The following is a 23,555-nucleotide window of genomic DNA, read 5'->3' as shown; positions in this document are numbered from 1 at the left end:
TGGGCACACACGTTCCGCATTCTGACACCGCAGCCTCTGCATGGGTTGTACCATGCGAGGAAGTTCACCCCTCCCAAATAATAGAGTTGGTTCAGTCCATTATGGAACCAACCAACTCAATTTGGGAGAGGAGAACTTCCTCGCATGGTGTACCGTGCGAGGAAGTTCACCCCTCCAAAATAGAGTTGGTTCGGTCCTTAGCCGTCTTTTCCAAAAAGTTTTCTCAGCTACCGATAGCTGGGCCGGCCCGACCGCAACGATACGCGTCAGGGAGGATGGACGGGAGGAAGAAGGCAGGAGGGGCTGAAAAAGCCAGGTTGAAAAAAAGAAAGGCATTGGAGGATGCTGCCAAATGTGCCAAGCTTACAGATTTATTTTCAAGAGGACAAACACAAGTGGCAACTGGTAAAGAGAGACAAAGGCCTAATGATTAGCAACATAACTATTCGGCTAACGTTGTAGCCTTGATTAATATCATTGTAGCGTTGTCAACCTATTCCCAAGTAAAATATTAAATTGAATTAAAATACTAGCCTTTTTATATCACCCAAAATATGGCGATCCATAGACTTTGCAAATATGATGCAAATATTGATATATGATATTGATATTGAAGTATGCAGTAATATGACTCTTAATTTTTCTTTGTAGCTTCGGAGCAGCAGATAAGACAGCTCCTGCTGAAAATGATGAGCCCGACATTTGCAATGAGGAGCAGGCGCGTGCACAGACATTTTGGGGGGCAGGTGCTCAAACCAAAAAAAAGGGCACCCAATGCCAAAAAATTTTTTTGACAGAGTTGAAGCATAAGCAGCAATACACTAGTGAAGCTGTCCTCGACCTGGCATTTCCTCTGGGCAGCATCAGACCGCTAGCTTACATTTTCTTTATGAATAAAGATGAATTATTATATAGCAACAACAGTACAAGCGTTCTGATTGGCTAATGGGTCGTCATGCCAGCCACGTATTGCCCTCCTCGCTGGTCTGATACGGATCCGTATTGCTCTCTTACGTCATTTTCAAAATGAGCGATATTGATAGACATCAACAGCCAAGAGCAGTGGTCCTCAAACTAAGGCCCACGGGCCGGATACGGCCCCCCTCCACATTTGGCCCGGCCCTCTGAACAAGAGAGGTCTTATGATTTGTTTTTCAGTGTGGCCACGCAAATCCTAGACTAGCCCGTTAAATAGAACGGAATAAGAATTCTCTCTCTCCTCTCTCTATTCTCTAAACATAACTAACGTCAGTAAACAGCTGGACAAGGCTTTGAAATCACGGATTTCGTGAGTATTTGTTTGTTTATTTTTTTAGGAAACGTCGGACCAGTTGTGACGTCATGTTTTCAGCAGCGCTAATGTTGTGGTTGATTTATCACAAAACAACGTCAGGGGACAAACACCGTCATGATCTGTTTGCAGGGCTCTCAAGTGTCACACATTGAGCGTGACAGTCACGCATTTCAGTCTTAAGTCACACACTCCCGCCACATATCGTATTTATCACGCTGAAAAAAACGCTAAAAGGAAAGAGTCATTAGCAATGTGTATTCAATCAATACTTCAACTATCATCTGTGTTATATAACTCTCACTCTTGCCTGTCTTCAAAACTTGAGAGCCCTGTGTTTGTCTGGTGCTGCAGGTCAGAGGAGAAGGAGGTGCACCCGTTTAGTGGCGTGAGGAGCACTGCACGAAGGAGGAAGTGGAGGAGGAGGAGGAGGGAGGGGCGCGGCGTGGGGAAGAGAGGGTGGGGCTCGTGAGCGTCGCAGAGCATGTCGGGGCGAAATTCTCACAATAACTCAAATAAATGCCACGTCGGATATTAAAACACATTTGGGGGGACTTGATGACAGAGAGAATAACTTTTATTCTTAAATACTGAAGAATTAAAAAAGTGGGCTCCAGCAAAAAGGGCACTTTTCTCATCCAGGGCAAAGGGGCTGGTGCTTGAGCACCACTAGGGCTCTATCTGAGCACGTGCCTGATGAGGAGGCCATGACTACAGGGACAGGTAGAGAGGATAACAGAGGAAACTATATGAATTAAAGTTATATATTCTAAGAAAGGGCAGTATATGACAGTACTTGATGAACCAATATGCATTGTTTGCTCAGAAGTGGGTGTAGTAAAGGACTAAATCACCACTATATAATACTCATGCAGAAAAATGATAATGACCATGACAATGACGGCCCCCATGAGGTCTCATTCCAACAAATCTGGCCTACTGCCTAATCTGAGTCTGACACCCCTGCTATGCCCTTCTGCCTTTTTTAATGTTATGCAATACAGGTGAGTCAGATGCTGAGAAAGGAGATATAGAGGAGACAGCATCCAGTGGATATAGAGAGAAGACATCATCCAGTGAGACAACATCCCAGGAAGAGATCCCAGAGGCACAGGCAGATACTAGTGTAGATGAGGAAGCCTATCATTTTGATTATTTTGCTCATCCTCAAGCACAGGATCTAGACACGTTTTTCAATTACCATCCTCAGCAGCCAACAAAACACCACCTATTAGCTAAAGTCATTCACAGCAAGCATGGCACCAACCGCAAGTGGTTGACATACAGTGAAAAAACATAATCACTGTATTGTTCTGTGTGTTTGGCATTTGCACCTGCTGCAAGTGATAGTCCTTTCATAAAGGGAGGTATGAAAACATGGAAACATGTTCATCAGCGGATAGAAGAGCATGAGAAAAGTAAGATTCACAGAGATAGTGCTGATGCCTACTTTCTTTTGGCAAAAAGGGCAGATATAAAAAGCCTTCTGGCAGGCAAACAAATGTCTTCACATCATGAGCAGGTGAAGAAGAAGCGTCAGGTGATGGAATGCATAATAGATGTGATAAAAGTCATTGGCAAATGTGGACTTAGTTACAGAGGGGATCAAGCAGAGGCTGCCTATACACTAGAAGATACTGCAGTCAATCATGGCAACTTTCTAGAGTTGGTAATACTTTTGAGTCGTTATGATCTGTACCTTCAACAGCACATTAGCAGTTGTATTGAGCAAAGCAAGAAATATCATGACACTGGTGCAAAAGGTAGAGGATCTCTTGTGACTCTGCTATCAAAAGACATTGTTGAAAAAGTTGTAGATGCTCTCAGCCAGGTCATAAAGGGCACAATTTCAGATGAGGTTAGAGAGGCGGGACTGTTCTCGGTTCAGATCGATACAACTCAAGATATTACATCAAAGGACCAGTGTGCTATCATTGTCAGATATGTCACAGATGTAGTTCATGAGCGGTTGGTTGCTGTGGTGAACTGTGAAAAATCCACAGGTAAATATCTGACAGAGCTACTAAAGAACACATTAGACAAACTTGGCATTGACATATGCATGTGTGTGGGCAACTCCACTGACGGTGCAGCAAATATGCAGGGACCGTATAAAGTGTTCTCTGCATTCCTGTCTGAACAGTCTCCAACACAAATTCATGTCTGGTGTTATGCACATGTTTTATATCTGGTACTGGCAGACACAACAGGTGGTGTTATAGAGAGTGCATCTCTCTTCTCACTACTTAATGATGTGGCAGTTTTCCTCAGGGAGTCTTATAAACGTATGCATACTTGGGAAGAGATAAGTGAGGACAAACATCACAGGAAACTGAGCCCAATAGGGGAAACTAGGTGGTGGGCTAAGGACCAGGCTCTCACTAAGGTCTTTGGATGTTTTGGTAATCCACAGGATGCATTGTTTGTTGACCTGCTGCTGACTAGCTTCTGTTGAGGACGCATGAAGTCAACAGTGAGGGTCAAAGCAAAGGGATTCATTGAAAATCTTCTGAAATATGAGATTATCCTCATTGCTCAAACTTTCCTTAAAATTTTTCAACATACACCCCCCCTCTCCAAGTACCTACAGACACAAGGAATGGATATTTTGTCAGCTCAGCGTCTGGTTGAGGGGACGAAGGATAGCCTTAAAAAATATGTCAGGGACTTTGAGGGAGTGAAAGTGGCAGCTGATAAGTTTGTGAGTTGGGCCAATGAAAAGCTGGAAGATATGGACAACTATGAGCTAGTTGTGCAGACTACACTTCCAGAGAAGCGTGTCCGAAAAAAGAAAAGAATGCCAGGGGAGATTTTAGATGATTAACCAGTAGCCTCATCTGATGCTTCCTTTGAGGTGAATGTCCATAATGTTGTTCTGGACACTGTGGCAAATAGCATGGATAGGAGGTTTTCAGCAAATGCAAAACTTGCCTCAGATTTCGCTTGTCTTGACCCTAAAAACTTCCCTGAAGTAAAGATAAATGGGCTCCCTAACTCAGCACTGCAGGAAATCAGCAAATGTCTGCTTAAGTTTGATGACAGAGCACATTACAAACTGAGCTGTCTAGCCTGGCATACCAGTGGGAGAGACTGAAAAAGTCCTCTCTTGAAGGTTATACTGTCAGGGCATGTAGTGAGGTGGCACAGGAAGGTCAGGAGGATCGTGGCGGACTACCATATATGGAAGAACCAGAGATGAAGCTTGAAAGCAGGACCTGTTCCTCCTGCAAAAACTGTGCCATTTGTGTCCATTTAATACTCTCACAGTACAACCTCCTCACAGATGCTTATCCTGTCATTGGGTTAGCATATAAGTTCATGTTGACTTTGTCCATCACACAGGTTGCATGTGAGAGAAGCTTCTCAACCTTAACATTTGTGAAGAATAGGCTACGAAGCTCATTGAGGCAGGACAATTCAATTCAATTCAGTTTATTTGTATAGCCCAATTTCACAAATTACAAATTTGTCTCGGAGTGCTTTACAATCTGTACACATAGAGAATTTTTTCGACGCGTCCGGTGTGAACGCAGCATTAGGCTCTTGGGATTTGTCATAGGCGCTCGGGAAAACGGCTTAGGCGCGCGCCCAAATTTTCTCTATGCAGGAAAAACCCTGGTGTCCCATTGTCATTGTTGTTATTTTAATGGCAACTTTTGTAAAATGAGCAATTCAATTCAATTCAATTCAGTTTATTTGTATAGCCCAATTTCACAAATTACAAATTTGTCTCGGAGTGCTTTACAATCTGTTCACATAGACATCCCTGCCCCAAAACCTCACATCGGACCAGGAAAAACTCCCAAATAACCCTTCAGGGGGAAAAAAAGGCAAGAAACCTGCAGGAGAGCAACAGAGGAGGATCCCTCTCCAGGATGGACAGGTGCAATAGATGTAATGTGTACAGAAGGACAGATTTAGAGTTAAAATACATTCAATGAATATGACAGTGTATGAATAGTTCATAGTAGGCATATTCCACGATGGAGACCTCCACGATCCATCAGGCAGATGGCGGTGGGGAAGAGCAGTGGGCGGAGTCTCAACAGGACAGTGGCGTAGTCAGGAGCAGGAATTCCACGACCCAGACCTCGATGATCCATCAGGCAGATAGGATCTATGCCGTCTCATAGGGTCCGATGACCCCATGAGACGTGAAGTCAAAAGGACTCCGGGGAGAAAGCAGAGTTAGTAATGTGTGATTGAGAGATGAAAATTCATCCTTAAGGAGAGAGAAAAGAGGAGATAGGTACTCAGTGCATCCTAAACGTCCCCCGGCAGCTATAAGCCTATAGCAGCATATCCAGGGGCTGGACCAGGGCAAACCTGATTCAGCCCTAACTATAAGCTCTGTCAAAGAGGAAAGTCTTAAGTCTACTCTTAAACGAGGTGACTGTGTCTGCCTCCCGGACTGAAATTGGAAGCTGGTTCCATAAAAGAGGAGCTTGATAACTAAAGGTTCTGGCTCACATTCTACTTTTTAAGACTAGGAACTACAAGTAGCCCCGCATTTAGTGAGCGCAGCTCTCTAGTGGGGTAATATGGTACTACAAGCTCCTTAAGATATGATTGTGCATCACCAATCAAGGCTTTGTAGGTTAAGAGAAGAATTTTAAAAGTGATTCTTGATTTTACGGGGAGCACACTCCGGTCCCCCTTTTTGAAAATGGGAACCACCATCCCGGTCTGCCAGTCCATGGGCACTGTTCCTGACCCTCATGCGACATTGAAGAGGCGTGTCAGCCAAGACAGCCCAACAATGTCGAGCGCCTTCAGCATCTCAGGGCGGATATCATCCACCCCCGGCGCCTTGCCACCAGGGAGCTTTTTAACAACCTTAGCGGCCTCTGCCAGTGATATTGGTGCGACCCCCCCCCCCCCCCCCCCAAGTCTACAGGCACTGACCCCTCTAGAGGGGACATGTTGGCTGGATTTAGGAGTTCCTCAAAGTGTTCTTTCCACCGTCTGACGATGTCCCCCGTCCGGGTCAGCAGCTCCCCCCCCCACGCTGAGAACAGCCTGGGGTAGACCCTGCTTTCCCTTCCTGAGTCGTCGGACGGTTTGCCAGAACCTCTTTGAGGCCGACCGAAAGTCCTTCTCCATGGCCTCCCCGAACTCCTCCCATGCCCGAGTTTTTGCATCCGCGACCACCGCAGCTGCAGCGCTTCTGGCCTGCCGGTACCTGTTAGCTGCTTCAGGAGACCCCCGGGCCAGCCAGGCCCGGTAGGCCTCCTTCTTCAGCTTGACGGCTTCCCTGACCCCCGGTGTCCACCACCGGGTTCTTGGGTTGCCGCCACGACAGGCACCGATGACCTTCCGACCACAGCTCTTCTCGGCCGCTTCCACAATAGAGGCTTTGAACATGGTCCACTCGGATTGCATGTCCCCAACCTCCCTCGGGATCTGTGAGAAGTTTATCCGGAGGTGGGACTTGAAGACCTCATGGGCAGGTTCCTCGACCAGACGTTCCCAGTTCACCCGCACTACACATTTGGGCTTGCCAGGTCTCTCTGGCCGACTCCCCCGCCATCTGATCCAACTCACCACCAGGTGGTGATCAGTTGACAGCTATGCTCCTCTCTTCACCCGAGTGTCCAAGACATACGGCCGCAGATCAGATGATACGATTATAAAGTCGATCATTGATCTCCGGCCTAAGGTGTTCTGGTACGAAGTACACTTATGAGCCACCTTATGTTCGAACATGGTGTTCGTTATAGACAAGCCGTGGCTAGCACAGAAGTCCAATAACAGAACACCGCTCGGGTACAGATCGGGCAAGCTGTTCCTCCCAATCACACAGGTTTCTCTGTCATTGCCCACGTGAGCGTTGAAGTCTCCCAAGAGAACTATGGAGTCTGCAGGCGGTGCCCTCTCCAGGACCCCTCCCACCGACTCCAAGAAGGCCGGATACTCTGAACTGCGGTTTGGTGCATAAGCACAAACCACAGTCGGAGCCTTACTCCCCGCAACCCGTAGGCGCAGGGAGGCGACCCTCTCGTTCTCCGGGGCAAACTCCAACACAGCAGCGCTCAGCCGGGGGCTTGTGAGTATCCCCACTCCCGCCCGGCGCCTCTTACCCTGGGCAACTCCAGAAAAGAAGAGAGTCCAACCCTTCTCCAGGAGCTTGGTTCCAGAGCCAGCGCTGTGCGTGGAGGTGAGCCCAACTAGATCTAGTTGGTACTGCTCCACCTCCCGCACCAGCTAGCCGCACCGGCTAGCGAGGTGACGTTCCACGTCCCTAGAGCTAGTCTATGCCGCCGGCGATCGGCTCACCCAGGCCCCCTGCCTGGCCTGCCGCCCGGTCTACATAGCACCCGACCCCGATGATTGTCCCTGCGGGTGGTGGGTCCACAGGGTTGCTGCTCCATGTTGTTTCTTCGGGCTGAGCCCGACCGGGCACCATAGGCGAAGGCCCGGCCACCAGATGCTCGCCGACGAGCTCCCCTCCTGGGTCTGGCTCCGGAAGGGTGCCCCGGTTTTCCTTGTCCGGGCGAGGTAGCTGAAGACCGTGTGCTGCTATTCATCAGGGTTCTGAAACCATCTCAATTGAATACTGCTTTATGGCTGGACAGAAGTGGAACTGAGCAGAGAACATTAATGGCAGGTGTATGGAGGAGAATGGATCAGTAATGTTTTTTACTTGAAAAAAAAAAGAAATATTTATAAATATACCAACACAATAAAGGTCACAACAACAAAGATTATTACATTTAAATGTCTCGTTTATTTGCATGAGCACCAGTGTGTATCAGTCCCATCATCTATCTGTCGCATCTCACGTTTTCCATTCTGTGGCGTTCTGTTCTGCAGGCTGGCCGCCCCATCGGACCCTGCGGGGACACAGGAACAAGGTGACATGCGTCCTGTACCCGTACCAGATCTCCCCGCGCTATGACCAGCGCTCGCTGGTGTCCGGAGGGGTGGACTTCTCCGTCATCGTCTGGGACATTTTCACAGGAGAGATGAAGCACATCTTCTGCGTCCACGGGGGAGAGATCACCCAGCTCATTGTCCCGCCTGAGAACTGCAGCGTAAGATCTTTTTGGCTTGTTTCCTCCGTCGTGTTTCTCTGTTTACTGTTCCTCTGTTTGGGATGAATGTACAGAAAGGTCGAAGCATGCTGCGTCGCTGAAATTTGTTTAAATGATTGTCGTTGTTGGAGATTGATGCAAGATTATCCCGTATTTGGATTCAATGAGTGTATTATTTTCTATCTGGTCCTGCACTTAATGGGTCACCGTCACCTCCTGTGTTTCCTCTGCTGCAGACCCGGGTGCAGCACTGTGTCTGCTCCGTGGCCAGCGACCACTCTGTCGGCCTGCTCAGCCTCAGGGAGAGGAAATGCATCATGCTGGCGTCGCGACACCTCTTCCCCATCCAGGTCATTAAGTGGAGGCCGGCGGACGACTACCTGGTGGTGGGCTGCTCCGATGGCTCCGTCTACGTCTGGCAGATGGATACAGGTAAGAGCCGGGTGAACCACCTTTTCTTTCTTCTGCGGCTTCTCTTCTTAGTTAGGGTAAATGCCGAACTGTTGGCATTAGTTAGCTTTCAGAGCAGCTGTTTTTACCTCGTGATTATCGCTGCTTTCAACCTGACCGAAGACGGAATAAACTGCCTGAGGAGTATCTGTACATGTAACGAGTATTAAACTCTTCAAGTTTGATCATCAAGATATCCTTTGTCAAAGGACACACCTGGTGGGCTGACTTGCATTTTTGGGTGGACACAACTGTCTTGTGATGGAGAGATGTAAATTCATCGTAGTAGAGAGCGAAGAGGAGAGTGGTGCTCAGTGTATCCTAAAATGTCCCCCAGCAGCCTATATGCCTATAGCAGCATATCTAGGGGCTGGACCAGGGCAAACCTGATTCAGCCCTAACTATCAGCGCTATCGAAGAGGAAAGTCTGAAGTCTATTCTTAAATTTGGTGACTGTCTGCCTCCCGGACTGAAAGTGGGATCTGGTTCCATAAAAGAAGAGCTTGATAACTAAAGGCTCTGGCTCCCATCTTACTTTTTAAGAATCTAGGGACCACAAGTAGCCCCGCAGTGGGGCAATATGGTACTACAAGCTCCTTAAGATATGATGGTGCATCACCAATCACTTATTAGAGCAGCCTGATAATAAGGAGTTGCTGTAATCTAGTCTAGATGTAACAAATGGGTGAACCAGTTTTTCTGCATTTTTTTGAGACAATATGTGCTTGTTTTTTAAAAATGTTAGAGATGAAAAAATGCACTCTTCGACATTTGTTTTACATGAGAGTTCAAGGAAAAGTCCTGATCAAAGATTAATGGACATATCCAAATCAACATGAACAAATGTTAATGTTTAAATTAAATATTATTGTATTGCAAGTGTCCAGGGTTTTTCCTGGGTCAAAATGGGTCTTCGGTGCTCCCACGGTCTGTGTCGCTTTGTCCATTCGCGCACCTCACAGTTGCGTATTGATCAGACAAGAAGACACGCTTATCAACTCGATTACTATTGATCAAAACAGAACGAGGGTTCGGCTGTAGCCTACTTGAAACATACTATTGAGAACATATTCGCTGACATGCACGTGATGAACACACAATTATTATTATTTTTTTTTTCCATCGCAGACTTTTTTTTGCCTAAAGGCACAATCACACCAGACGCGACTATAAAAAACGCAGCCGCACCAAAAACGCCTTGGCAAAAATGTGCCGGGCAAAACAGTGCTGTGCGCCTGTGGAGCGGACCTGCGTGCGCAACCAACCATTGATTTTGGTTTCAATATATAAAAAAAAAAAAGAAAGGAAAGAGTAGGCTACGGCGAATACCACCATCTATTCCATGAGTTGTGTCTCGATGGCGAGGCTTTCAGTTGCACTTCCGACCGAGCAGGAGTCAGTTTGAGTCGTGTTTAGATTTAGAATGATAAAGATCTTCGAAATTAAATACCGCTAATATAATATATAATATGAGGTTCTCCTCAGGAAAACAGGAAGGAAAGCCCGCCTCCTGCTTGATTCGATTGGCTGCATTGGCCGAGTGTGACGTTGATGAGCGGAGGCGCACAGCCTCCGCACCTCACGCTTAAAGTTGAGAATATTTCAACTTTTAATCACGCCTGAAAAAAGCAAGAAACCCTCACCGCGTGGCATTTAAAAGGCGCGTCTGAAAGTCGCGCCGTAGGCCTACTATAGCGAATCAATGGTTTTGCGGGCTATGCGTTTTTGAGAGGCGCTTCTGGTGTGATCGAGCCCTTATGGTGTGTTCACACCGGACGCGTCAAAATTTCGACGCGCGCCGAGATTACATGTTAAGTCAATGCAAAACTGCGTCGAAGCTGCGTATTTTCCAGCGAGCAGCGCGTCAGACGCGTTTGAAGCAGCACGAACAGAGGGTTTGTCGCGGGGCGAACTGAGCGAACAGAGCGAACAGACGCAGCTCGTTGACGCGCAAGTTGAAATTTCCCAACTCCGGCAGCAAAAACGCGTGAGTCATAGTTGCGTCAGCCAATCAGCATTGAGCAGCTCCGCTCGTCATCGTCCTGCCGGTTTAGAAAATGGAGGAAAAGATTATTGTCGCAGTTTGTGGGCACCCCGAACTTTACGATACAACTCTTTATGCTTACCGAAACCGGAGCGATAAAGATAAAGCGTGGAACAAGGTCGGAGAAGCCGTGGGACTACCTGGTAAGTTTTGAATGTATGTATTTGCTTTTATTCTCGCTATTTGTTGTACTTTACTATGAACCAACCGCCGGCATATGTGTTTCATGGCAGAGGAGATCTGCCGCCGTAGGTGGAAAAGTCTCAGACGCGTATCAAAGAGAGAAGAAGAGAGAGAGCAGCGAGAAGCGCAGTGGGAGTGCAGCTCGGTCCACTAAAAAGTGGAAGTACTCTGCGGTCCTGTCGTTCCTCGACCCATTTATTACTCCGCCCCCGACGCGTCCGACGCGTCTGGTGTGAACACGCTTTTTTCGACGCGCGTCGAGACTGCTGCGTCAGACGCGTCGAGAATTTTTTCGACGCGTCCGGTGTGAACGCAGCATTAGGCTCTTGGGATTTGTCATAGGCGCTCGGGAAAACGGCTTGGGCGCGCGCCCAAATTTTCTCTATGCAGGAAAAACCCTGGTGTCCCATTGTCATTGTTGTTATTTTAATGGCAACTTTTGTAAAATGAGCAATGTGAATGAAAGAGATGGTGCAAGATCTAGCTAGGCCAGGGGTCGGGAACCTATGGCTCTTCCGGTGACGGCATATGGCTCTCAGACAATTTTGAGTTGAAAAAAAAATAATTCTCTATCGCGCCAGATTACAGCAGAAGTAATATAAGGTCCTTTTCTTAAAGACGTCTTTGTTCTTTTTTTCAACTAAACGTCTGTTATTGATCGTATTTAACCAGCAGCATGTCATTCTGTCTCTACGTGTCGTGTTAACACTTCTCGGCGCGCAGATCTCCGATGCCGTCGTGTGCGCCCCCCCCCCACCGTAGCATCATGCAGCACCAGAAGTCGCATTAAAATTATACGTTAAAAATACTATATGGCTCTCAATGAAATATATTTAGAAATATTTGGCTTTTATTAGGGATGCACCGATCTGATCGGCGCCGATCCATATCGGCCGATATTCCCATTATCGGTTTTGATCGGCGTTCTCAAAACGGCCGATCAAAACGGCCGATCAGATGACGTAACATCTGCGAGAACAACTATCAGAGATGTTTCAATCGCCGCGCACCGCAACGGAGACGATGCGCCCGGCGAGGGCCGCAGAGTGCAGAGGACCACGAGGGGATCCTCACGCACCGAGCGGCGTCCCCGCTGGGTCAACTCAGCCGACACTCACATGTCTGAGCCCCTATAGACTGATGCTCACGGTAAACGCATTTGATCGGGAGCGCGCGAGGGTTTTGATAAAGTTAGCGGAAGGATTTAAGTGACAACATCCGGTTTTGCAAAGTTAGCGGAGAGAACCACGTGAAACAACATCCGTTTATCAAAATAAGATGTCGACAAATCATACACGAACATATAAGAGTAAACAATGAACTGATTTTGTATCTTTATAGATCGTTTCTGAGATTTAGCTTAAATTATGCGAACATTAAAACATTTTTACTGTACCAAGGAAGAGTTTATAAAAATAAGTCAGACTTTTGTATGTTAAGAAAAGTCCTGTAAATATATTTCCCCAAGAGTTCCAGGAAATGAATAATGCAGATGTGTTCCATACATATCTGAAAAACCCTACAATAGCAATCAAACAATTTTAATGTATCAATTAGGACATTTTTCAAAGTAAAAGTCCTAAATGTTTAAAGAAATCGGTAATTTCTTTAATGTTTGAGGTGCTTTATATATGTATTTCCTCATAGTCCGAGGCAATAATGCTACACAATAAATATAATGCTTCAATCGACACCGTGATCGGTATTATCGGATCGGCAGATACTGATTTCAGTGATCGGTATTATCGGTGATCGGCAGATACTGATTTCAGTGATCGGTGATCGGCACCACAAACCTGATCGGTGCATCTCTTGCTTTTATGGCTCTCCCAGTCAAAAAGGTTATTGACCCCTGAGCTAGGCTAAAAAACGGATGTTCCCAATGCTGTGTCTGTTACTTAGCACCAACCCCACACACAGGGACTATTTTCTCTGGGCTACTGAAATGCAATACACAACGTTAGGTAGGTACAATTATTTTGTGGTGAAAGGCAGCTTACTCTTTACTGACTATTTATAATGTTGCAGGCAACCGTATTATAAAAGTAATAAGGTACTCGATGCAGTACTTTATCGTCAATGGCCTGTTCAAGGGTTTGCCTAACAACACCCTTGAACAGGACATTATTGATGATATAGTACTGCCTCTCGTACCTTATTGCTGAAATAAGAAGACCAAACTACATGGACAAGGGGGTTCAGTGTGTTAAAGTGATATTTTGGATGTTTTGAAGTGTGGTTGTATGAGGTTATTATCCAAAATATTCTAAAATAACATACACTATTGCTTTTGTTTTGTGTTCTAAAATAGTTTTTTGCTGCCATTTAACTTGGAAACATTCCTTAATTAAATATTTCCTCAGTGAGGCAGCAGAGAAAAAGTTTAGAGGATCACCAAAGGATTTATCCCCTTAGGACCAGGAGTATCTCTGGGAAGAAGTCGTTGGAACAGGAGATGCGAAGATACAACCCAACCAGTAACTACCCCAAAGGGTTGCCTGTATCAATGGTTTTGGGGGACAGGCTTGTTGACTCCATCCTGTGTTTTCAGGAGCCCTGGACCGCTGCGTGATGGGCATCACGGCTGTAGAGATCTTGAACGCCTGTGACGAGCTGGCCCCAGCCACCGTGGATGCCCTGAGTCACTCGGCCGTCAACCTAAAGCAGGCGATGACCCGCCGCAGCCTGGCGGCGCTGAAGAACATGGCCCAGCACAAGCTGCAGACACTCGCCACCAACCTGCTAGCTGCAGACAACGCCGACAAGGTACAAAATATCCCACAACAGGGGGTGGAGGGAGGGTTCTATTTTTAAAGACATTTCCTCATCAGTCATATGAAACATTCTCTAGTTCTCAAATATAAAGAGTTGTTGCTTTTTGCATGATTATAAATAATGTCTAAGGACAAAACAATCCTTTTGAAGACAACATTCTGAACTCAGGAAACTGACGGACGTTCTTCACTATTCTGTGACAATTTCTAGATCGACAATTAAGAATGTACATCCAGCATGAATCGATTCATAACAGATTTCTAAGGCTCTTTTCTCCTTATGTCTCTTTCTATTTGATTCAACAAAAAACAGACAATACCGTTGAAGCACACACACACAAGGCCTGGACAGCTCGGTCAGATAGCTGGCTCAAGTCAGACCAATTAAAACTCTGCTGCAGACGAATCAAAGGTCAAGACTCGGTGTGTGTGTTGTGTGTGTGTGAGACCACTGGTGTCTCCGAGTCAAGCAGGAGTTATCTTAAATGTCAAAATGGTAAAGGAAAAAAATAGACAACGTTCTCCTTCCCAGAACTGTTCAAATCTCATTTGAAAACTAGCTGCAGTATATTCCATCAAACAAAATCCAAATCATGTTCAGGCATGAGAATCCCTCACCTTTCGGCGAAATTCGCCGTTTTGAAACCAAAATAGGTGACTTACGTGAATCGTGTAGATCCGAAGAGTTTTTGTTTTGGGGTAGGGGGGGGGGGGTCAATTGGCCGGCGTTTATGAGATTGGAGTGGGACACGGAGAAAATGTGGAGTGGTGCTCTTCGCAATAAAACATCTTTGATGGGACGTGTCGCGTCTCGGCCAATCAGCATTCAGATGTCCACAGCGTTTGGGGGTTCAGGTTAGCTTGAATGTTAGTCCGCTACATCTGCTGCTGTCACGCTGCACGGTGTAGCGATGCTAACAAAGTACCCGTACGTTAAGAGCGATGTGATTTAGCATATTTTTTGTATCGATACTTCATTAAAAGAGCGATCAGAGCGCACGCGCTGCTCCGTGTCGAGCTGTCTGCGCACACTGCGCAGCGCTCACAGCGAGTGGCGTTAAGTGGCGGAATTTTCGGCTTTAAAAATAAAAATAAAAAAAGATGCCAGAAGTGAAATGTTTAAGTTCAGTCTGTAAAGTTCTGTAACTCTACAGCTGCTAATCCTGATGAACTCTGTATCATCTGGTCAGATACAGACTAACGGCCTCATAGTGTATCATCAATGCTATGATGGAACCATGTAGTTTCATGAATATATTGTAGGCTAATACTAATATTACTGCCATTTGTTAAGTGTTGAAAAAGTTGGTAAAAAGTGAACCATACAGATATTTTATTTATTACTATTAAAGATAAATATACCAGTGTCTTATTTATGGTATACTGTTTTATGGTAATGTATCAGTAGCCTATCATGATATTTATGGCATGTATGGTATAAGATCGTGACAACCAGGTAGAGGCAGAACAGACTCGAGGAACAGACTCGAGGAACAGACTCGAGGAACAGACTCGAGGAACAGACTCGAGGAACAGACTCAAGGCTCAGCAGAGCTCAAGACTTGAAGACTTGTTCACGCCAACAAAAAAAAAGGAAGTTGGTTCATGAATGACCATATTATACACAATATTACTATTATTATAGGGCCCGATCACTGACTTGGTGTCAGAATGGAGGACCTACAGATTACAACGTCCGACATCGATGTTCGTGGAAGTCACCAGCACCCCCCCCCCCCGTGCGCCTATCCTTCTCACCTTTTTCACCCCTGACCCGTTTTCATGCCTGATGTTAAATTAAAGATTTTGTCCATGTCTTTCACTTATTCAATTCAGTTTATTTTGTATAGCCCAATATCACAAATAAAAAAGTTGCCCAACGGGCTTTACAATCTGTACACATATGACATCCCTGTCCCAGAAACTCATATCGGATCAGGAAAAACTCCCAAGAAATAGAAAAAACCTTTCACAAGGAAAAAAAGGCTAAGAAACCTTCAGGAGAGCAACAGAGGAGGATCCCTCTCACCAGATGGACAGAAGCAATAGAAGTCATGTGTACAGAAGGAAACATTACAGAGTTACAACCCATTTAATGAATATGACAGAGTGTATGAATAGTTTGTCGTAGGCATAGTCCACAATCAATACCTCCACAATCCATCAGGCAGATGAAGGTAGAGAGGAGGAGTGGGCGGGGCACATCAGCAGGGCCATGGCATCAGACCCAGCAGGTCCAATGGACCCTATGAGACGTGAAGTCACAAAGACTCCTGGAAGGAAGCAGAGTTAATAATGTGCAATGGAGAGATGAAAATTCATCCAAAAGGAGAGAGAAAAGAGAAGATACAACAGGGGTAATGTGATCTCTTTTCTTAGTTTTAGTGAGGACATGAGCTGCAGCATTATGGATCAACTGGGGGGACTTAAGAGACTAATTAGAGCAGACTGCTAATAAGGAGTTGCAGTAATCTAGTCTAGAAGTAACAAACGCATGAACCGGTTTTTCTGCATCTTTTTAAGACAAGACGTGCCTGATTTTGGAAATATTACGTAGATAAAAAATACTATCCTTGAGATTTGCTTCACGTGGTAGTTAAAAGTCAAGTCCTGAGCAAAGATAACGCCGAGATTCTTTACAGTGGTGTTGTATGCCAGGGCAATGCCATCTACAGAAACCACATCACCATCCCTGAAGTGTTCAGGGCCAAGTACAATTACTTAAGCTTTGTTTGAGTTTAACATCGAGAAGTTGCAGGTCATCCATGTTTTTATGTCTTTAAGACATACTTGAATTTTAGTGAGCTGGTTGGTCTCCTCTGGTTTGATCAATAGATATAATTGAGTATCATCTGCATAACAATGAAAGTCTATGGAGTCTTTCCTGATAATATTGCCCAAAGGAAGCATGCTTTAGTTTGCGGGTCTGAGGGTTGTACCAGGGATCAAACCTCCTCTGCCTCAACGTCTCTGACAGAAGAGGGTTCTGTGGGAAGACCTCCAAGAGCTCAATGTCAATGCTACATGCAAAGAACAAGATCGAGGGTGTGGCCAAATCAGTGAATGGGTTTCTGTACTCTCTGACAGAAGCCAATTGAGTCCAACAATGAGATAAATGCAGCACACAATCATTATCAACACCCACATGAATATTATAATCTCCTACAATAATAATCATATCAGTTTTAAGAACTAAACTTGATAGAAATTCTGAAAATTCAGATAGAGATAGAGATACCTTTATTGCTCCACACGGAGGTCCGGTGGCTGTCGCGCGGCAAAGTGCTGGCCCGTGTGTATGAGCTGCAAGAGGAACTTAAAGTTTTTCTGACAAACGAGAGGTCCGATTACTCAAAGCTGCTTGCAAGTGATGAGTGGGTTGCAAAGCTGGCACACCTGGTTGATATATTTCATCATCTGAATGAACTGAACAGACGGATGCAAGGCTGAAATGAAAACCTGCTTACAAGCACTGATAAAATGAACAGATTCCGTTTAAAGGTGCAGCTCTGGCAACAACATGTGCAGCGTGGCAACCTTGAGATGTTCCCACTCACCGAGAAACTGCATGATGGCAACACTGCTGCGAGGTGATTGGCACACATTAGAAAATTCTCTAAAAACAGAGAGACTGAGGGCTGTTGAGGAAGAGCTTTGTGTGTGTGTTTCTACCATTACTGCCAGGATATCCATTTTGTGTTCATCGAAACAGGCCCAGGTTTTACACTAAGTGAGAATAAATACATTTAGAAACTATATTATTCACTATATGTATTATATGTACTGTGTTAGAGTGTCATTTTGGTTAGTGGTGTGCCCCAGGATTTTGTAAATGTAAAAGATGTGCCGCGGCTCAAAAAAGGTTGAAAATCACTGCCATAGTCACATGTCTACGACAAGCACAAGATTCCCTACTACTTTATCAAAAATAATGCCTAAAGAGTAAGAATTGTGGCCGTAGTGACAATATACAAAAATAATTTCCGCTTGATCCTAATGCATCTCTCCCCTCTAGCGATGATGTCACAGCTCTCGACTTCCCCCCACACACCCATTGAAAACCCAAAGGAGGAAACCATTATTTATTCCATAAAAATATTAATCATTTAATAATGTGGAAAGATAAAAAATATTTCTAAATATACAGTAAAGGTTGAAGGTTAGTCAATATTTAAAAAAATAAATGAATTAGCTGAAAGTATGAAGATCTTAGAAGCTTTTAAAGTTGAAGACTTTCTCCATTGTGATTCCATTCAAATTAATAACCATAAAATATTTATAATTATGAACAGTTGAAGAGTTAGAAATATATAAAGTCAATCACCTCTATTCCTGAAGAAGCTGAATTTTTAAATATTTGACTGGTTTAAATAGCTGAGTATATGAAGGAGAAGAAGAGGGACAAAAAAGGTACGGAAGAAATAGAATAACTAGAAAGAACATTTCCTTCTGAAAATGCGCTGGAATGCTAAAATCTGAAAGCTTGTTGCTGAAATATAAAAAAAATAGATGAAAATGTCTTAACAACTGAAAATAGTTGAACATGTCTGAAAATAGCTGAAAATACAAAAAAGGGAAACTTCCTGCTGAAAGCGTTGAAGCACAAACACATTGACCTGAATTGCTGAACATACTTGAAGTGGAAATGTATAACTGGAAAAGATGAGCAAAACTCTATCATCTCAATATTCAAAGATATGAATAAAAATCTAAGAAATGAGATAGAGGGGGGGGGGGGGGGGAGACCAGACATGAGAAAAAGAGAGGGAGAAAGATACATTTAAAAAGAGAGGGAGAAACCAGGGTGAAGGATAGACACGACCTAAACACTGAGTGGATTTTCTACAAAAGCATTTGTTAAACCCTGTCAAAAAAACATGATCAAATCACCAAAATAGTAGAATCAATAGAGAGGAAAGATTCAGCCGAACGCGCCGATATGTTTGATATATTTGTGGCTTAAATGTGACCTGATAAACTCTGAAGCTCCTCTGATATCTCCAGCAGACACACGCGCGCACAAACTCATGGGCTGTGTCTACTACCGCACACTTTACGAAGTACACTGCAATGCAGTGCACTACAATTCAGTGCACTGCATTGCAGTGCACTGCGTCGCTGATGAAGTGCTGTCTCAAATGGAACACTTACATTAACCACTTGGAGGAAGTGACGGACGCAAATCTGTTCACGGCACCCGCGAAATTAAGCCGGGAGTGACGTATGCAAATCTGCTTGCGATACCCTAACCCTTAGTGACAAAATGAATGCACTTCTTGCCCTCTTGTTGTCCCTTGTTTACCTTTCTCCACCCCATGTGGAAACTGCGATACCTCCACAATCGCGGCAGGAGCCTCCGCCTTCTGGCTGAAGTCGAGATGGTATATGTAAATTTAATTGTGTGATTTTGCCTTACCTTCACAGCATAGCTTCATGTAGTAGTTGCAATTAAATTCTCCTCGCTAGGTATGCTAAATTCTCAATTATCTTTGTCAGAAGTAGCCTTCTTCTTTGCAATCCACATACACACCATATGGAAATTAAACATGACAAATCTGTACATGTTTGTCCCTAGATTCCAATTAGTTTTAAGAATTATCCACTGAAATGATAGGCATCATCTGCTTGAATTCACACAGTAATAGGCCTACTTTGACTGACTGTACTTTTATACACATCTCTGTTGTAGTGAAGTTCACCCTGATACAGGAATCAATGAGCAACTGAACACACAGGCATATTAATTATTGTTACAAACATGCATCAATTCTAATATAAATCAGAAAACGCAATAAAAGACTACAAAACCTCAATGACAACATTTTATTGATAAAATGACTTGCATATTAATATAATCTTCCCTTCCCCTGCCCGCTTCACCCGTCTAGCTGGGTGGGCAGCCTTCAGCAGAGTGGTGGGGGCTATTGATGGCTGCCACGTCAGAGTGAAGCCCCCAGCGGAGGATGCTGCCTGCTATTTTAACAGGAAGATTTTTCATTCCATCCAGCTGCAGGCCATCTGTGATAATAAGTGCAAATTCATAGAAGTGTGTGTGGGCTACCCAGACTCAGAGCATGATGCCAGGGTCCTGAATAACAGCCCCATCTTCTATGAGCAGTCATACCCTCCACCAGGATACTGTATCCTTGGGGATGGTGGCTACCCCTGCCTGTCCCAACCCATCTGCCTCATGACCCCCTTCAGGCAGCCTGTCCACCTCCAAGCTAACAACTGCTGCCTGTCAAAGGCGAGGTGTGTTGTGCAGAGGTCCTTCGGGATACTGAAGACGCGATGGCGGTCCATCTTCTTAAAGGCCCTGGAGGTGGATGTGAGGTTTGTGCCAGAGGTCATTGGAGCCAGATGCAGATGTCGGGAGGGCAGCAGAGGACCAGCCAGCACCTCCAGGAAACGTCTCTGGGCAGGAAACAGAAAGAGGATAGCCATTCAGTGCTCTGTCCCAGACCACGATTACATTTAAATTAATACATACACGACATTAAAAAAACACACAACGATGATTGAAAGCTACAATTATTTCTAGAAGGACAAGCTTAGATAGCTATCGTAACGGTATTAATTATCGGGCGGCGTGTGGGCAAACGTCATGGTGTCATGTTAACCCGTTATTAAACTGAGCATATCCATTGTTAATCCATAATTAAAATTGCTATTTCGATTGGTTAACGTTGTTTAACACTGTCCGATGACTGACATAGCCATCTGTCGTCGGACATGCCGCTGGAGCAAGCGCCTGGAGCCCGTCAAGTGCCCCCGCTCGTCAAGCGAAAAGTGTCCGATAAAAGTGCACCTTCGTCGGACTGGCAAGAGGACCGGGTGGTGGATTAGCCAGCTAGCGTATCATAACTGCCATGCAGATCCAATGGCATCTAATGCTACCTAGGTATGCTAACTGTCGGTATATATCATATACATCGTTAACTCCACCAAATACTCATGTCTTTAAGACCAGTACAATGTGTAATTACCGCTGATACTTACATTTACGGTCTGTAGCTTCGTGGTCTACCGCTTGAGCTGTCCGCCATTGTTTTTGAAATAAAATGAAAAGCTGGTGAAAGGGCTCCTCCTCTTCCGCTACATCGCCAAGATGGCGGCCGCTTAGGGCGAGTAGTGTCCATCGTTTTACACTACATTTTTTGCCCGTTTGCAGTGCACCATCCGGGTACTTTCAGTGCACTGAATTCTGCTGGTTTTTTCAGTGGCGCACTTCGAACACTGAAAGTCAGTGCTCGAAGTGCTCAAGTGCGCGGTAGTAGACACAGCCATGGTCTGTGTGTGTGGCTCACACTAACAGATAAATAAGAGTGCGTGTGAGATCCGCCTGTGATTAGCCTAACGTGAAATATCTGTGTGACTGAGAGACAGACAGCTCTGAATCTGATGAAAGCAGCCTGTCAAAACCTTTGGATTTGACAGAGAACCATAACTCTGATCCTAAAGGTGTCTACACTAGGAGATGCTCAAGGCTTTTGTGAACGCTTACATGTCCTTAAATGTTTTGTACCTCTTGACTCGGAGAACCCTGCAAAAATAATTCCGATGTGTCTGGACTGCTGGTCTAGGCACAGATGGCAAATAAAAAAACCTTGAACCTTGAACTTTGAAATGTTTTTTAGGTTTAGAATTGAGAGTTTAATCGCAGTTCAGAAGGTTTTCCTGTTTGCTTCAAAAAAGTTAAAAGGTGTAACGTAATTCAGAATTGAACAGCCTGGAAGAGCTTCTACAATAATACGAGTCTGCTGTAGTTCTCTCCATTAGGGAGACATTTATTCACTGATCAAAAGCAAAGTACAAACCACGGGGAGCTCTCCTCAACATGCAAGTTGAAGCCCGAAAACCACACCTTTTTCTAGCACATCAAGATTCCATCTTTTATACCCAGATCTCGTCACAGGTGCATATCCCATCCCTCGTACCCCCGGGTGGGGGCTGTCTGTTGGCCGTGCGCCCCTCTTGGTATGTGTAAATACTGATAACAAGTGTAAATGTTGAATACTGTCAGGCGTGTAGCTGCCCTTGAGCTGCAGACACAATATCTCTGTCTCCTCACAGGCAAAGTGCCGTCTCTTCTGATGCTTTGCCGGAACCTAGACATTACGGTCCCTTCAATAAATCAGATTAATATTAACAATCCCCATTTTTACATAATTCATTATGTAACTCAATTTAATATAAATCTAGAAGAACTGGCTCGATCAGTGACAGGGTGGAGATCTGAACATTATAAGTAGAAATAAGTGTTGTGTGATATCCAAAAACTTGAAAGATGTCATAAGAAGCTAAGCTGAACCCTCTTATATCCAGGATCTTTATATTCCTCGTACTAGAGAACCGTTGTCTCCAGGTATTTGTAACCCTCTCATTTCTACTGGATATTCCTCTGAGCACATAGTATGCTAATACAAAAACAGTATGAAAAAAACTCCCTATCAGGACAGTCTCCCGCCTCTTTAAGTGTGTGCACTATATGGGATATGGTCAAACCTTAGAAAGTTATGTGGACAGGAAGGGAGCGTCCAATTCGGTTTCTTCCTCGGATCCATCGCCGTTGATACTTATATGCTCACCATCGTCCCCATCCTCTCCATTAGTTCTCGTCACTCAGTGTGACCTCGGTCCCAGTCCACGCCGGTTACTTTACGGAATGTGAGGTTTCTTGCTGACGTCCCCCCCCTCGTTACTTCTCTTATCGTTATTGTGTCTGAGCCTCCTGGTCCTCTCTGCAGTCTCCTCTCTACCGGTTCAGACTGGAGCAGCACAAGGCCGCTGGGTCTATCTATGTCTGGCGTTGTTGACCCTTGTCTGAGGGAGAGAGCTGTGTGTGCCCTCTCAATCATCTTTGTAGATGTAATTTAAGCCTAATATAACACAATGTAAAAGTTTAATACACCCTATGTATATATGTTGTGGAAGCACACAATTTGAAACATGTTATCCAGCACATTCCCCCCTTGGGAGACAGAAGTCTTCCACAAAACAGAAAATGTTGTTGCTCCTGTGACTCTTCTGGTTCATGTACTTTGCGTACAGCAGGAACCACTCATGCATCAGGTTCCTAGCACCTGGTGGATGAATGCATGAGCTGCTGCAGGTCTTCTTTGGGGTCGGGTCCTTTGGGGTGTTATTGCTTATATCTTGTTATCGATTATTATCACAACACATAAGAAAACAGAAATGCCCTTTTATAAGGGTTACACTCTACTAATGTCACTTAAGGCAACTCGACTAGTCAATGGCAGAATATGCTGTTTTTCTCAGGTGGTTAGACCTGATAAGAAATGCAAGCCACAACAATATTAGGTTATAAAACACATTTATCAGAATCGCAGGGTTCTCTAGAGACACCCTGATGAACCGACATCATCGCAGGTCAATCTGACCTTTAGTCCGATAATGGCTGTTACCTCCTATTGCTAGGGACCACGTCTTCTTCTTGGGGTTCCATGAGACGGGCATTGTTCTTTCAGCTGGGCTCTCCATATTGTTTTCCTCCTTTCTGTGAGTGTGAAGGTCATCCCCCTCTCCAGCTCCCTCAGCCGTCTGCTGGTGTTCTGGTGTGGATTGGCCACGCCTTGCTTCTCCTCTCCTCTGTGGCTGGCGGGGCTTTGCCGTGATGGTCTCCTCTCCTGTCCTTCCTTCAGGTGCTTCTGCCTTGGTGCAGTGTGTGATGTGGTTCCACTGTGGTTTCTCTCCTCTGCGGTGGGCGTGGCCAGTCCCATCAGGTAGGATCCAGTCTGCCGTGGCTCGTCATCCTTCCT

The 23,555-nt window shown here is 45.1% G+C and overlaps 1 protein-coding gene and 1 long non-coding RNA gene across 3 annotated transcripts in view; one reads left to right on the top strand and one right to left on the bottom strand.

The window, feature by feature from the left end:
* The window catches only part of LOC130205375 (WD repeat-containing protein 7), a 165,844-nt gene that overhangs the window by 29,789 nt on the left and 112,500 nt on the right, over positions 1 to 23,555 (top strand). For both annotated transcript variants that reach the window (XM_056432705.1, XM_056432704.1), the window contains exons 14-16: positions 8,105 to 8,325; positions 8,562 to 8,757; positions 13,554 to 13,768. In XM_056432705.1, the coding sequence (XP_056288680.1) occupies positions 8,105 to 8,325; positions 8,562 to 8,757; positions 13,554 to 13,768 (632 nt within the window). The remainder of the gene's footprint in view (positions 1 to 8,104; positions 8,326 to 8,561; positions 8,758 to 13,553; positions 13,769 to 23,555) is intronic.
* Positions 19,586 to 21,054, bottom strand: LOC130205376 (uncharacterized). Its single transcript, XR_008833902.1, has 2 exons — positions 20,776 to 21,054; positions 19,586 to 20,190 (listed from the first exon to the last, which is right to left on the bottom strand). It is a non-coding gene; the product is annotated as an uncharacterized LOC130205376 (long non-coding RNA).

This window comes from Pseudoliparis swirei, chromosome 15, assembly GCF_029220125.1.
Source record: "Pseudoliparis swirei isolate HS2019 ecotype Mariana Trench chromosome 15, NWPU_hadal_v1, whole genome shotgun sequence".
NCBI classification, from domain to species: domain Eukaryota; kingdom Metazoa; phylum Chordata; class Actinopteri; order Perciformes; family Liparidae; genus Pseudoliparis; species Pseudoliparis swirei.
Note: the sequence above shows the minus strand (reverse complement) of the source record. Positions and strands in the feature narration are given on the sequence as shown.